General features: G+C 41.1%; 1 protein-coding gene across 2 annotated transcripts in view; it reads left to right on the forward strand.

Annotated features, from left to right (window-relative positions):
- Positions 1-15,249, forward strand: part of APOLTP (apolipoprotein lipid transfer particle homolog) — a 331,079-nt gene that overhangs the window by 51,076 nt on the left and 264,754 nt on the right. For both annotated transcript variants that reach the window (XR_014450766.1, XM_083153345.1), the window contains exons 9-12: positions 4,942-5,045; positions 10,503-10,668; positions 13,374-13,556; positions 13,735-13,887. Coding sequence is in view for 1 of the 2 variants with exons in the window: in XM_083153345.1 (XP_083009471.1) it covers positions 4,942-5,045; positions 10,503-10,668; positions 13,374-13,556; positions 13,735-13,887 (606 nt within the window). In the remaining variant the exon portion in view is untranslated. The remainder of the gene's footprint in view (positions 1-4,941; positions 5,046-10,502; positions 10,669-13,373; positions 13,557-13,734; positions 13,888-15,249) is intronic.

Raw genomic sequence — 15,249 nt, forward strand, 5'->3', positions numbered from 1 at the left:
CAAAGGCTAAAATATACTTGAAATGTTATTTTAGAGTTTGAATGTCACTTTCTTATTTTGACCTCCAATATAATCTCTATGCTGATGATCCCTTTCTTCCCCTCTCTCATCACTAATATCTCCAACGGTCTCTATCTCTTCCTGGATTTATATAGGATTTCTATCATTCAATTTAATTAAACATGTCTAAAGCCCCCATACACACTAGGTGATAGGAGCCGTGGCCGATATAGTTAACCATATCGTCCGCAGCCGTGGTGGCCGATATTGTGCGTACACACTGAATGATATCGGCCACTGATATCATTCAGTGACGTCTCTGTGGTCCGATAAACATGTAGGTCCTTTAGCTATATAGACAAATTGACCTGTATGTTTGGAAGACATCAATCATCGTTAACTAAATTGAGTGTACATACTAGACGATATTGTGAACACAGAAAGGGGCTTCTGAGTGTGTATGGGGCTTAAGACTGAGCTGATCATTATCCAACCCTCCTGCATAACCTCAATTCCCACAATTGTATTATCTACTACTTCACAATATCTTCTAGCCCCCAAGTGCACTGTATTGAGTTATCCTCAACTCCTCCACTCTACTACAAGCTCTTCGTTGGATCTTTTGCCCCTTCAGAACCCATTTCAATCTCCTCATACTCCAATAGACCACACCTATTCCAATTCCATTAACTTATGGGACCTCCTGTTTTTTTTACACTCTGGCCCACCCTATTCACTTCGCATTAATGAATTCCACCGTTTCTTGCCAATTAATTACTTCCTCCCATTCCCACCTCCATGGTTTTGCCGTGCTGCTCCCTTCTTCTGGATTTCTATCCCTCTCCTTAACAGACATTCCACCTTTCTGCAAAACTTCAGGCAGAGCTCTCAAACCCCATTTCTTGAGCAAACATGGCAATTTCTCATTCTAACCCTCTCTTCCTTGTTCACTGGGTCCCCAATCTGTGTCCACTACCTTCCGCTCCCATTTTAGAACGAGCAGGGCCCTCTGTCCTCAGGTGCTGTGGCTTACCTTACTTATACTATCATCTACTCCATACACCCTTCAGCGGCACCTAAACACTGGTTTATGTCCCACTGCTGCTTATTTGCGTGCTATGACCAATATTGTGCTATGACCAATACTGTTCTTGGTTCACACTGCAACGTGTGATATTTATATCACTATTTATTTAGCAATTATGGTTTTTGTAACATTTCATATAACAGAAATGGAAAAGGATCACGTGGACTTGAACATGTCATATGGACCAACTCAATTCGGATTCTGCTATATGTGTTTTTTATGGAAGGCATAGCTATTAATATTGCTTGTTTTTTTATTGTTATTTTTTTTTAAAGTAGTTAGCCCTTAATTGAACAACATTGATTGATATACTTGTGAATTACTGCAAATTGCAAACCTTGCTGCAGCATAAGAACTCTCCATAACATCAGCTGGACGCTCTTTGATGTGCAGTCATGAATTGGGTTATGAAAGCATACACAGGATAACTGTGCAGGGTCAATAGTTTAGAAGCAAGTCAAAGTGAATGTGTAAGCAGATATGTCAAGTGCTTCTTATTTGTGGTCTACCTCTGTGCATCTGAAGAAGAAGAGACACATTGTGATTGCTTGCTGAGTGCCTGGTTCATTTAATTAGTCCTGCTGGCAGCCAATGGGAGGCTGCTTTGTAGAAAATGAAGTGTTGGCAGAACATAACTCCAAACCGTAGTTGTTTTTGGAACAGTCTCAGCAAACCGCTTTCTCTGATCATAAAAATGTTACAAGGTTAATGTCTGTTTACCGAAAAACCAATTTATGTGTTATAAAACGTTACCACGGCAGTGAGAAACTTCTCAGGAGAATTGGATCTAATGTAGCTTAAGGGCTGGAGCTGGGTATGGTCTAAACTATGGGACACTTTAAGCATAGTGTTATAATTCATTTTAAACCTTAGTGATTAATCCTTGTCTAAAAATCATCATAGTTGTTAACTTAATAATTATTATTATTAAGGAGGTTACTCGATGGGGCAACATCCTGCATCTGTCTAAAACTGATACGGGTTATTACAGAGGCAGTCAATAGGTCTACCCCAAAAGGACAACAGGGTCAAAATGAAGACATGTGAAAAAAAGTAAACCCGAGTTTTTCACATTTAGATAGTATATACATTCACACAGATACCTAGGATGTTAAAGTCTCTAAGGATAAGGAATGGGGGTGTAAAAGAACAGAAAGTGGGGAAGCCAGGCCGAAAAGTTATAAAAATATTGGGTAACTGGACCAGTGAGATGAAAAATGCTGGCAATGCCAAGGGGCATAGGATGGAAGAGGTGAGTGTAGTGGTCTTCAAAGGATGATAATGAGGTAGCCTGTTCCAGGGGAATGGCATAGAAACTGCACTTAGGGGATACAATGGCCACAACACAACCACTAGTATGGCCATTGTGTCTGGGGGTGTGGAAGAAGAAGCGCCCTTAAGATAGCCAAGCAAGATAGCCAATGTCAGAAGGTGACAGACAGGGTTTCCTGTCAGCTAGAACATTTAGGAAGTTATACAGTAGATGAAGAGGTCATGGATGGAGATCATCTTGATGTAGATTTACCTGACATTTCACTGGACATATGAGAAGGGGAGAGACAAAAGACATGTGGATGAGGTTAAAAGAGGTGCAGTTACATTGAGGAGGGTTGGATTTTCGGTCAGAAGAATGAGAGGGAGATAGTGGAGATAGAGTGGAATCTTATAAAAGTGGGGTAAGAGATGTAAAAGAGGGACGGGGAGAGAAAGGTCTATGCATGAGAGGGTTAGTCATGAAGAGATAATGAAATAGTCAAAAGGTAGTACAGTGGCATTCCATTATTACCCAGACAATATGACAGTAAGCAAACTAAGTTAATCAGTATATAAGAAAGTGATGATATCTCAATTACTAGTACAGTGTAATGGATGTGATAGAATGATGACTATGGTGTAGTAGGCTCAGAAAATAACAAGTCATGGGCTGATTCAGCTTCGGGGGCACAACAGTAAAAAAGTCTAACTTTACACCTGGACAAAACCATGTTGCACTACATGAGGCAGTACGGATGGTGTAATGGTTAGCATTACCACCATGGCCCTAACTGTGAGGAGTTTGTATATTCTCCCCGTACTTGCGTGGGTTTCCTCCGGGTACTCCGGTTTCCTCCCATAATCCAAAAATATACTGGTAGGTTAATTGGCTCTTAATAAAATTAACCCTAGAGTGTGTGTGTGCATGTACATGTAGTAGGGAATATAGATTGTAAGCTCCACTGGGGCAGGGACTGATGTGAATGTTCAAATATTATCTGTAAAGTGCTACGGAATCTGTGTGCGCTATATAAGAAACTGCTAATAAATAAGTGTGGGATAGATTTCAAATGTGCAGAGAGATTTAGCTTTTAGAGGGGTGTGTCTTAGCTCAAATCTAATTTGCTACAAAAAAAATCATGCTGTCCAGGATTTGTGGGCTACAGGCAAAAACAGCCAGTATTTACCCTGCAGTGCAGCATGGCTTGCCCGAGTGCAAAACGACACCTTTGTAAGCATGTACTATATGGTAAAAAAGGGGATGCAAAAGAAACCAAACCAGTAGTTTGGGCTTGCAAATTGTATAACACGTGATTGTCTGTAATAATCTTATAGACCCTGAAGATTAAGGCTCATACATACTGGGTGATTCTTAGCTGAAAGCAGCTCAGTTTTGCCATTTGAGCTTCTTTCAGTTCAAACGACACTGTGTGTACGGCTCGGCAATGAGTGGTAAATGCTGGTATTACCAGCAGACGAGTGACAGGGTGGGCGGGGTGTGTATGCACTGAGCAATTTTAAACCCAGCGATTTCCCCCATCATCGCTCTGCATACATGCTGGGCAAAAAAACGCTAAGTGTGTATGCACATTTAGCGGTCATTGCTATCACAATTTTCACAGTATGACGCCAAGAAAACACTTATTACCCCCCCAAAAAATATCCTTTACACCATCTGTCAGTTATATGGTACAGATTGAGTATCCCTTATCCGAAATGCTCGGGACCACGAGCATTCCGGATAAGGAATTTTTTACGGTTTTTGGAATATATTTTTTTATATACTTACCTGTCCCCTGGTGGGTCCCCAATGGTCCCCTGGTGTCCATGGAGTCCTCCGGCGTCCATGGCAGGCCTTCGGCTTCATCTCTAGCGTCTCCAGCGGTCCCAGGAGTGCATTGCGCGAGTTCCGAGGCACGCCGGTGACGTCACCGGCATGCCTGGGTACTCACGCAATGCACTCCTGGGACCGCTGGAGACGCCGGAGATGAAGCTGAAGGCCTGCCGTGGACGCCGGGGACTAGGTAAGTATAAAAAAAGGGTCAGGGGGGGAGCGGGGGGGAGAAGAAAAAAAATTTGAACTATTCAAAAAAAAAAACACGGTTTTTGGAATAATTCGGATAACGGATATCCGGATACGGGATACTCAACCTGTATTGTGTGTCATAATTGTTACATCCTTTCAACTGTATAGTAAGGTCTACAATATATATTATTTAAAATGGTCTGTTAAAAAATAGTTGTTATATGGAATCTTAATTGCTGAGTAGCATTGCCTTACCCTATAGCTTAAGACCCACGAAAATGTTTGCATTTTGGGAAGAATGTTTGTTTTTGTGTTGCAGTCCCGTGCATCACAAGAATTGCACTACTCATTGTTAAGTCCAGTTGTAGCAATAATACATTTACAATAAATATGTTTGACATACGGAATAAATGTTTCTTCTGCTAATGTACAGTAAGCATTTCCTTCTTTACCTCTGAGATCACGTCACTCACTGCAACTGTATTGCACAGATTTGAATTTCAGCATTATTAGTCTTTCTGTTTGAAGCGGCAATAGTCAATGACCGTCATTTTTTTCTTCTTTCTTACTTTAGATCACAGACATGTTCATGAATTTAGTGTTTGAGCTGAGACTTCTTTCACCTGAAGCTTTATCTGATCTTTGGCAAAGGTCTTCCTTCAAGTGCAGAGACAACTGGTAAGTACATCTAATATATTTTGTTTGTTTGTTTTCAGCAACTCAAGTATAGATGAATCAGTAGAAGGTCCTCATTTAGAGATATTGACATACACATTGTATACAGAGCATTCTGCCTTAAACATGTATGATCTATGTCCAATTTGACTATATCTAATATATTGGTATCCAAATCCTACTGATTGTTGAAATACTGAATACTACAAGGAATAATTAAGTTGGCAAATGTATCAGATCTTCTCAATAGTAGAGAATTGCCATGTGATTTTGGAAGGGGGGGGGGGGGGGGGGGGGGAGGAACCTTTGCAGGGAACACTAGTACACAGCTGTTTGTTTTGCTGTGTGGGATTCCATGCTGCCCAGCAGCACTGATCCTTACCTGCTACTGATTTGTCAGCGATCCCGATGGTGTCAAAAGTAGGCAAACACTGCCACCAATGTCTGCCTACTTATCGTTCAGTGGGGGGGACAGTTACCTCAACACTAAAATGATTAATAGGTTTGCTTTTCCTCATGTTTTTCATCCGTGTGGATGCAAATGGCTGATTTTTGTTTGCTCTCAGACACTGCCACACAGTGCAGGGTTTATTAAATTTAACCTGGTTGTGGGTTTGAATAATATCATCCTAGTGTATGGCCAGCATAGCCTTGGAGACAGATAAAGCAGCTGGAGATATACCAATGAAACAGCTCCTACCTGTCATTTTATACACACAGCCTGACTGAACTGGCTCAGGGGCTTCACTGCGATTGGCAGTCAACCGCATGACAGGCAGTTCCATTGGGAGAAGTTCCCTCCCTTTGGGACTGCCAGTCCAGGCTGCAATAAGCAGAAAGCTTGGTTTTTGTGGGAAGCCACTCCTTACCTGGTTGTCAGCCCTAACTGCCTTCTACGGGCTGCAGCTGATGCAGCCCATTATAGTCAGTAGTTTACGCATGGGAATACAAGCCGCCACTTATGGGCATGAACCGGGTTCCAGGCTCCTAACAGGGGGACCCAGGACTCTCCTCACTGTCATTGATAGCGGTAGCTCCCATACCTACAAACGAAACCCAAAGTCAAAAATATGCTTAGTCTATGATGTTTCATTCTCTATGATTAGTCCAAGAAATTTTTCAGACCGTTTCAAAGGAGCTTTTTTTAAATTTAAATCTCAATAACACGGTAATGTGAAATAAAGGTATAAGGTGTAAAATGTTAAGAACAATAATCACTATATGTGTACAGTAAACCTTTCATCCCTTCAGGTGATACAGTAGGTCCTATTGTCTGCTTTGTGTGTGCAGTTACAAAAGGGTCTTTAATATCAAATAACTGGTATCAGGGTGAAAGACTGACAATGTATAGTTCGGAACTCATTAGGCCGATGTATTGTTAGATGCTGCGGAACCCTTGTGGCACCATATAAATAAAGGATAATAATAGTAATAATACAATATGGTTGACATGAAAGATGCCGACAGGTACAAAAGATTGACAAGTTAAAGTAGATCACTCCTTTCATATGTGGTTTGTCTACAACTTTCAATTTTTTTGGGACATTTATTTGAAACATTCGTTACTGGTAGGAAAAAGCATCTGTGTTGCTAACTACCTCATGTCACCTACATTTTGTAATTTGGAGTGAGGTGACACTCAAAGTTACTATGCTTGTAGGCATTGGTGTGCATTGTGTTATCTTGTATAATGCCCCCAATAACCCCCAATGTAGCAATGCTCCATCGATCCCATCACAGGCTTGTAGCCCTTGTGTCCGATTTGATTCCGTTCTACTCATCAATGTCTTGAAACCCTGCTGCTTTCACCTAAAACTATCTTCAACCGAAAGGTGCGATGAACACCGCGCATCTCATCGCACAGCACAAAAAGTATGTGCTGCCCATACTTTTTGTACTAGATCTAATCTCATCGCATTGCTAAACCTATGCGATGCAATGAGATGAGATGTGATATTGTTTACAATAATTGTACTGTGTATGGGCACCTTTTACTCTAGTAAAACAATAAAATCATAATTTCTTATCTTCATTATATTACAATATAAGCTATTAATACTTAAACTCCCATTAAAGAAAACTGCACCTGTTTCTGTCTATGTTTAATTCGGCAGTAGATTGATATGGCGTCGGTGGCAGGGCAGTGCAGACTGAAACGGAGTGTGGCTTAAGATGACTGGTGCATGTTGGGTCTGTGAAATGATTCTCATACCAACCAATTAGATTTAAGTTGTCATTTATCTAGTACATGATAGAATCGAATTGGTTGCTGTGGGAAACACCTCAACTTTTAGAATTGAAGGTAGATACATAGTGATAGGGGACCCAGGGTTTAAGAAAAACTGTGACAGTTGAACTGGCAACTATCTAAGTAATGTTGAAGTCTTCTGTTCGTACGCTATAGAAATGTTATAAATAGCCACTTTTGGCATATACTGTATGTAATAATGAGAAGTGATAAATCTTTATTAATGAGCGAAAGTCAGAATCCCACAGAGAAGGGATTAGCTACTTCTTCGAAGCATTCTCTATTAGGTGGGATACCACATGACAATGATCCGAAGTTCCTAGCCCCACATATTCTAAACTTTGCTGTAACCAAGTGTTATCCTGCAGGAACAATGTATTAATGTCTACAAAGAGCCAGAATGACTAAGCGAGTTGTGGGTGAAAGCTTTCATTCGGATGCAAATGTAATCCTCCAGGCTGCACGGTCTGGATCCCCCATGTGAAATGATGTAGTGCACCTGTCTTTCCCTTGTCTCTTTCTGACTCATGACTGACATCTATCACAGAGAATCTGTTTCATTTTAATGCATATTATTACCATCTTTCTTAAGCCTGGCCCTGGCAAGATATATTTCTGGGAAGAAGAATGCAGGCTCACTGGGAAATGATGTTTTTGAATTATTCTCTTTAAATCTTGCATTTCCCTTGCTACTTTTGACCCAAGTGTTCAGATTAAACAATGTAGTCATTATTGAAAATATGCCTAATTACAATTGTTCTCTTCTGCATTCCAATGGCATAATTAGTTTGCCAATAAAGTTTTCTATTTACTAAGCTTTTGAAAATTTAATTCAAATATGTATTAAATCAAACAATAATTCCTTTTCAGACCATCATTTTCTCAGATTTATTCAAAATTTGAGGACATGGTTTTCTTTATGAAATTATTATTATTATTATTATTATTATTATTATTATTATTATTACCAGTTATTTACAGAGAATATTTGGCCATTCACGTCAGTCCCTGTCCCAGTGAAGCTTACAATCTATATTCCACACACATTTATTTTGGGGTTCATTTGGTTGGGAGCCAATTATCCTACTTTTGTATTGTGGGAGTACCTTGAGGAAACCCATGCAAACACAGGGAGATTACACAAACTCCGCACAGATAGGCCCATGGTGGGAATTTAACCCATGACCTCAGTACTGTGAAGCAGTAATGCTAACCATAATACCATCCATGCTGGCAAACTAAAGAGTTTTCAGTATGCTAGAATGAGGATAACATAAAGCAACCTTAAAGTTACTCCTTATTTGATTTAACCAGAAGATACTCTGTAGGAGCTGGGAGCAAGGAAGCATGGCAAAATATTATACATGGCCAAACAGAGAATATATGCAGTCCAGTCACATTATTCTGACCACCAGGGAATAGCCAGAGTAACCGCCATGTGCAGCACAGACAGCAGCTAGACAGGCTGGAAGTGACTCAGTAAGGTGCAGGTAGGTTGGCACAGGTTCCTGAAGCCATGCTGACTGCAGTGCATCCCACATTTTGCTGGAGGGTGCGTGGCGGAGGATGCATAGAACGAAAATGAGGATCGAGGTTGTCCCACAGATGCTCAATTGGGTTCAAGTTATGTGGAATTCTAAGCAGTACATTATTAATGCACCAGATTAACTGTAATGTACACCATTGGTTTAAATTTGATATACACAATCTAACATACACTCCCCTATCTGAGCCCACTGTTGCACCTGTACTTGCTCTGTGCAGTCACATAGTGGGGGAAGCCAGGATGACAAGTGGTTCCAGTTGATAGATCTACAGTCAATAGGTCTACCCCAAAAGGTCAACATGCGATAGATCGACAGGGTCAAATGTCAACATAAAAAAGCTAGACATGTGACCAGAGGGACATGAGCTTGTCATGATTTTTAGGTTTAAACTGGCTTGTTCTTAATTCACCATCCATGTCGGCATAGAGGGATAAGCCAAAAGCATAGCGAGCTTTGTCGACATTGACATCCTCAAAAATGTGAAAAACTCCAACCTATTACATGTCAATCTTTTGGGGTATAGCTATTCACTGTCTATCTAGACACTGTGGGGGAAATTTAATAGGATGAGAGATTCAGAAAGTGAGAGATTTGGTAAGAAATCTAAAGTTTTTTTAAAGCGGCAATCATTTACACTGCAAAACCAGTTTGATTTTGAAGTGTAAATGATTGCCTCTTTAAAAAAAAGTGTGGAGGGCCAAAGAAGTGGGGGTGGGCAGTGCACCCTGTATTATGCTGCTTTCACACCGCAAAACCTGCTTAGACTCTGTATTTAGAACATTTCTTAAAATGGGTCAGAGCAAGTAAAACCCCTTTCTCACCGCACATAAATACTGGGTCTCAAGCAGGTTTGCAGTCTGAAGCAGCTGGAAGAGAACAGGACACACAGTAGCTATGAGACAGCACAGTGCATATTTAATGAGCGGGATCCCCTCATTACATATGCGCAGAGCAGGACCAGCTCAGTGCTCACTGCATAAAAAACGGCTCTGAACTGTGTAGGACTTTGCAATTACCGGTTATTTTGCGCTTTAACACTGCAGCTCTAACCATTTTAAAAGGCAAAAAAAAGTCAATATACCGGTTAAAAACTGCAGTGTGAAAGGGGTATTAATTGCCCTTGGCCTTCCCCCAAGGTTTATTATTCTGGTTCACTCCTGGCAAATACCTTCTTAGATGGACAAAATCATGTGCACTGCGGGGTGGGGTAGATGTTACTTGTGCAGAGAGAGTTATGTTTGGGTGGGGTTTTACTTCAAAGTGATTATTTTCAGCCAGTATTTTCCCTGCACAGAAACAAAATAACTTACCCAAATCTAATTCTCTCTGCACATTTTACATCTGCCCCACCTGCAGTGCACATGGTTTTGTCCATCTAAGAAGGAATTTGCCAGAAGGAGTGAACCAGAATAAGGCCCTAATCCTGCCCTGGTGTGCAGTGAGCATAGCTACAGTAAATAGATTTCTTCATAACCCAAACTATACATCCAAGGACCTGCAATGAATTTGCATTCGCAAAAATTTAAGAAATGCTGCCAGTATACTGTAAATCCGCTTTGTATTTTCCTTTTTACTTTTTTCATTGACTGTCGCCTTCGTTTGAATAGTTAGATCACATGAATTTTAGAAAAGTGAAATTTTTCCAATTAAACTTTTCTGTTTCAGGCAACCATTGCTGGACGCCCTGCCATCCTGTGGAACAGAGGCCTGTGTCGGTTTAATGAAAGAAATCTTGCTGTCAAAGGAATTAGAAGATGAGAAAGCGGAATCATTTCTATGGTCACTGGCATTTATACCAGAACCAACTCAGGGCATGATTGGATCTCTAACTGTAAGAACACGTTATCATTTTACAAAGATCATGGGGCAGATGTATTAAGCCTTAACAAGAGATAAATCCAAGGGTGATAAGGAGAGATAAACGTCCAGCCAATCAGCTCCTTACTGAGTTTTTTCAAACTCAGGCTGTAACTTGGCAGTTAGCAGGTTATTGGCTGGACGTTTATCTCTCTTTATCATCCTTGGATTTATCTCTTGTTAAATCTTAATACATCTGCCCCAATAATTTTATATTATCAGAACTTTGCCCAAAGCATGCAGCCACAAATCATTCACAATTCCCTGTTCGCTGGCCGCTGCTAATTCACACAGCAGCATCAGATCTGAATCAGGCCCACTGTCTCTGCATTCACCCACCGAAACCTTCATTGTCAGATTATTCTCCATACATAAAGTCTATTAGAAACTGCTGTGCTAGAAGCATACAAATGCTTTAAACAATGAGGTTACTAATGTGTTGTGATGTTGTGACTCATTGTATGTAACATCTTTTATTCGTTAATATAGAATCTCATTTGGTCAGTAGTATAACTTAAAACAGCTGACATGAAAATATTCCTATAAATCATCAAAAAGAATTTTCCATGTGATTAGATTTAAAATCTTTTTTTCCAACTGTACAATTACATCTAGGTCAACAATCCAAATTTTTAGCCCCTCCCCAATTGTACCCTACTTAACCCTTTGATTGCCAACGATGCTGTGAGAGATCTGCAAAACATTTGCAAAAAAATGCCAGTGCCGCTTACAGCGACTATTCTTTTTTTAGGGGCAATATTTACCAAAACTGCAATTAATTGGTTTGGCTATAGTTATTTTAGTGGATATTTTGAAGATCTCTCACAGCAATGCTGGCACTCGAAGGGTTAAGTTAGAATCTGAATTTCCTGTCTGTAACTTGTGCAACTGTAGGCTACTTTCAGGTCTATCCTTACTCTTTGTGTCATGGTCCATCTTTTCTTCGACAAATAATGTTATCTGGCCATGTACCGTCAAGGTAGATAGAGAATACAATGCTGTCATTTGCAATTAACTTCTACGTTCAACAAGAAAAATGACATGTACTACTCACCCCTGTCTCTCAGAGTGGAATTTGCAGTATTTAGCTGTAATGGATCTAAGCTGCAAGATAGGAACTAAGGGGGGAGATATACTGTATTCAAGCTTATAAACAGACAGGTGGAGGCATTGCCCATAGCAACTAATCAGATTCTATCATTTTCTAAAAAGCAAAGAGAAAGGATATCTAAACTATAGTGTTGCTATGGGGGAACAGAAAACAGGCCAATAGAAAATCTGGAACTATACTCACTGTATCTCAGAATTGTTTCCAAAGAACATAAGCAACCAAAAATATGTTGTTTTTATTAGCTGTGGTTTGCCTTCATAAGGTTTGTTATTCATTTATTATACTTAACATTTAAAAGTGAGTAATGTCTTGCTGTACATACAGATGTGTCTTCATTCATCATTGCTGCAGTTGCTCAAAACAGCCCCTCTCAGTGTGCCAAGTCCAGTAAGACTGCTAGTGTTGGGCGTATTAGCCGGTAATTTTTGTGAATAACATGGGTTCTTTTTCTGTGTGAAAGGGTCAACCCGGGTCATACATCCCTGGTCTCCGACCCTGGAATTTACCAGAGTCAAGGACCCGGGATTTGCATCCCGGGTTGACCCTTTCACACAGAAATACCAGTATTATTCAGCAAATTGTCAGGTAGAAATTTTCAGGCTGCTCCCGGCAAAATGACCCAGCATTTTAAATGCGGGGTACAGAAATGTCGGTAGAAGACATAAAAACATAGAATTTGACGGCAGATAAGAACCATTTAGCCAATCTAATTTGCCTCTTTTTTAACCATATTGATACCCTTAAACCCTATTTGAGCCATATGTCTTTGTAAGGATATCCTTATGTCTATCCTATGCATCTTTAAATTGTTGTACTGTCTTAGCCTCTACCACTTCTGAAGTGAGGCTATTCCACTAAGATAGGCTTTGTGACACATTTACATTATATCTGTGTGTGACTCAGTCTCTGAATCTGTATACATAGTGCTGCAATGTAGTGGCACTGGCGTTTTTAGTTTTTTCCTTGCCATGTTCCCTTGTGCTTCATATATAGACACAGTTGAACACAGATACACAATAGTCTCATATTAAATGAATCATCAGTCTCCTGGTGCTTGCTAGTCATGATGAATTGCAACTAAGATAATTTTTTTCCCATAGAAGAGATGCCTGATGCTAGAATGGTTATGGTATAACTTACCGACAGTCGGGATTCCAACGGTCATTTCTCCGACATCACTGTGCTCGCCACTCTGCGGGCTGGGTGGATATTCTATTCTTCCTCTATGGGGGTCGTGGACCCCCAAAAGGGGAATTAGCCCATGTAAGTCAGGATTCCTACTGCTCAGCTCCTGACAGCCGGGATTCTGATGTTGGAGAAATGACTGTTAGAATCTGTCAGTGAGTCCTCCGCTACTTGCTAGAAGAGACCTCCACAGGACCAGGCAGATCATTTGCGCCAGACATCTCATAAGGCAAGGCTTATTGTAGATAGATGTGTAACTCATGTTGAATACGTCTAAGTCATCTATATAATTTTGTTTGAATGTAACCCCTAATAAGTCAGGGGAGATTGTGGACACACGATGTTTCAGATGACATACATCAGGAATTGTAACTGTCTTTCAGCCTTTACTACAAGAGCCTGGAGCCAGCCAGAGTGTGTACCTAGCCATTACAGCCCTCATACACCACTTTTGTTTGGACAACTCAGGCTGCCAAGAGTTTCCACAAGTGCAAGTGGTAATGCAATATTTGCATGGACTCCTGGGTGAGAACTGTTCCACCGAAGAGCCAGAGGAAGCTCAGAAGGTCTGTGGTAATAATGTTGGCCATGACCATACTACTGTATAAATAATGCATTATGTTACACAGGCGAAGCCGAATGTGACTGATATGCAATGGAATTAATGGATTTCAGTGATCAAATGTTCTGCCAAAGAAAATTACAACTAACTAACAAGATCCTTTTTGTTTCTACATTTTTTAGATACAGCTTGTTCTAAAAGCAATTGGGAATGCTGGAGTTGCTGCAAGTTCATTAATCCCAACACTCGGCCTGTGCGCAATGTTAAAAAGTAATCCAGACACCATTAGACTGGCTGCAGTGGAAGCTTTTCGGAGGATTCCATGCTCTGATAATGTAAGCCTCTGTGATCCGTCTATTGATGTGTAGTTCTTCATATGTTCTTACAAAACAGAACGTGTTACAGTTTCCCATTGACTAACCATGTTCAGGCTCTAGCCATTCAAAGGGTTTATTGCTGTACATTTGGCACTAAAAAAAAATATTTTGGAGGTCGATGCTAAGAATTGGAGGTAGACTCTACCAGTGCAGTACCCACCAGTGATAAATATGGCCTCACTGTCTCCCACCTCGTTCCTCTCAATGTTTCTGTCATGCTCATCTTCCTCTCCAAGCACACTGTCTGTTACCCCTCTTTTACAAGCCCTGCAGTGGATCCCCTTCCCCTTCAGAATCTAATTCAAACTTATCAAACTATTACAAAATCCCTCACCCAATTCTCTCATATTAACCTCACCTCCTTTTCCACTTCCACCGGCAACTTTACTCTTCTCCTAACTGAATACTTTCTCCCAATCCCCACCTGCAAGATTTTTCTCCATGCTCTGCTCCTTACCACAGGAATTCACCCTATCAGTTTTATACTGTAATGCCATGCTAGTAATGCAGTCCCTAGAAGTCTCGGTTGAGAAGGGCTGTGGCGGGCATGTATAAGTTACCCTGCCAGCCATAATAACAGGCTTTTCTACTTTTAGGCTGCCCTTTCTGGGAGAGCCTTGAGTAGTGGGGGACGGGGGGGACGGACGGGGGGGGGCGGGGATGCCGGGGGGGTGTCATAAAAGAAGTGGGTGGGGGTGAAGCTTATAGGAAGATCTGTCTGAGGGCTTGGCCAGCATGATTGCATCATCATGGCCATACCCCCGACATGCAATGCCAGTAATGCAGACATTACACAGAGGGGGGTGATTTGCTTCATTTGATCACCACGGACCCCTGGAGGGGGAGGAAGTGGGAGACCGGCGGCAATTTTTGGGAGCCTCCTGGCCATTCCAGAAGGGTAGGCAACCTTGCAAAATATGCGTCTAAGGACTGCAGCCAATGTAATCCCTAGCAGTTGGGGTGGTGGTGCGTAAGTTCCTCTGCCAACCATAATATGCTTCTAGGGGCTGCAGAAGTCCCTAGCAAATTCGATGCAGAAAGAGAGTGGCGGTTCACATGTGTAAGTTCCTCTGTCTGCCACAATATGGTTCTAGGGTCTGCAACTGATGCAGTCCCTAGAAGCCAGGGGCTTGCGCACATTCACAATTCTTTTTATTTTCTCTTTCCCCATTCACTTCCCTAACTGCAGCTTGTGCGCATGCTCAACCTTAATTATTTTTTATTTATCCCTTTACCCTTACAATGTTGCAGTGCTTAGGAGGGAAGTGCAGTGCAGATGCGAGCCCTCTGAAGCTCGCAGTTAGTTGATGTCCTTAGTAA

Source organism: Crinia signifera, chromosome 7 (assembly GCF_055691185.1).
Source record: "Crinia signifera chromosome 7, ASM5569118v1, whole genome shotgun sequence".
NCBI classification, from domain to species: Eukaryota; Metazoa; Chordata; class Amphibia; order Anura; family Myobatrachidae; genus Crinia; species Crinia signifera.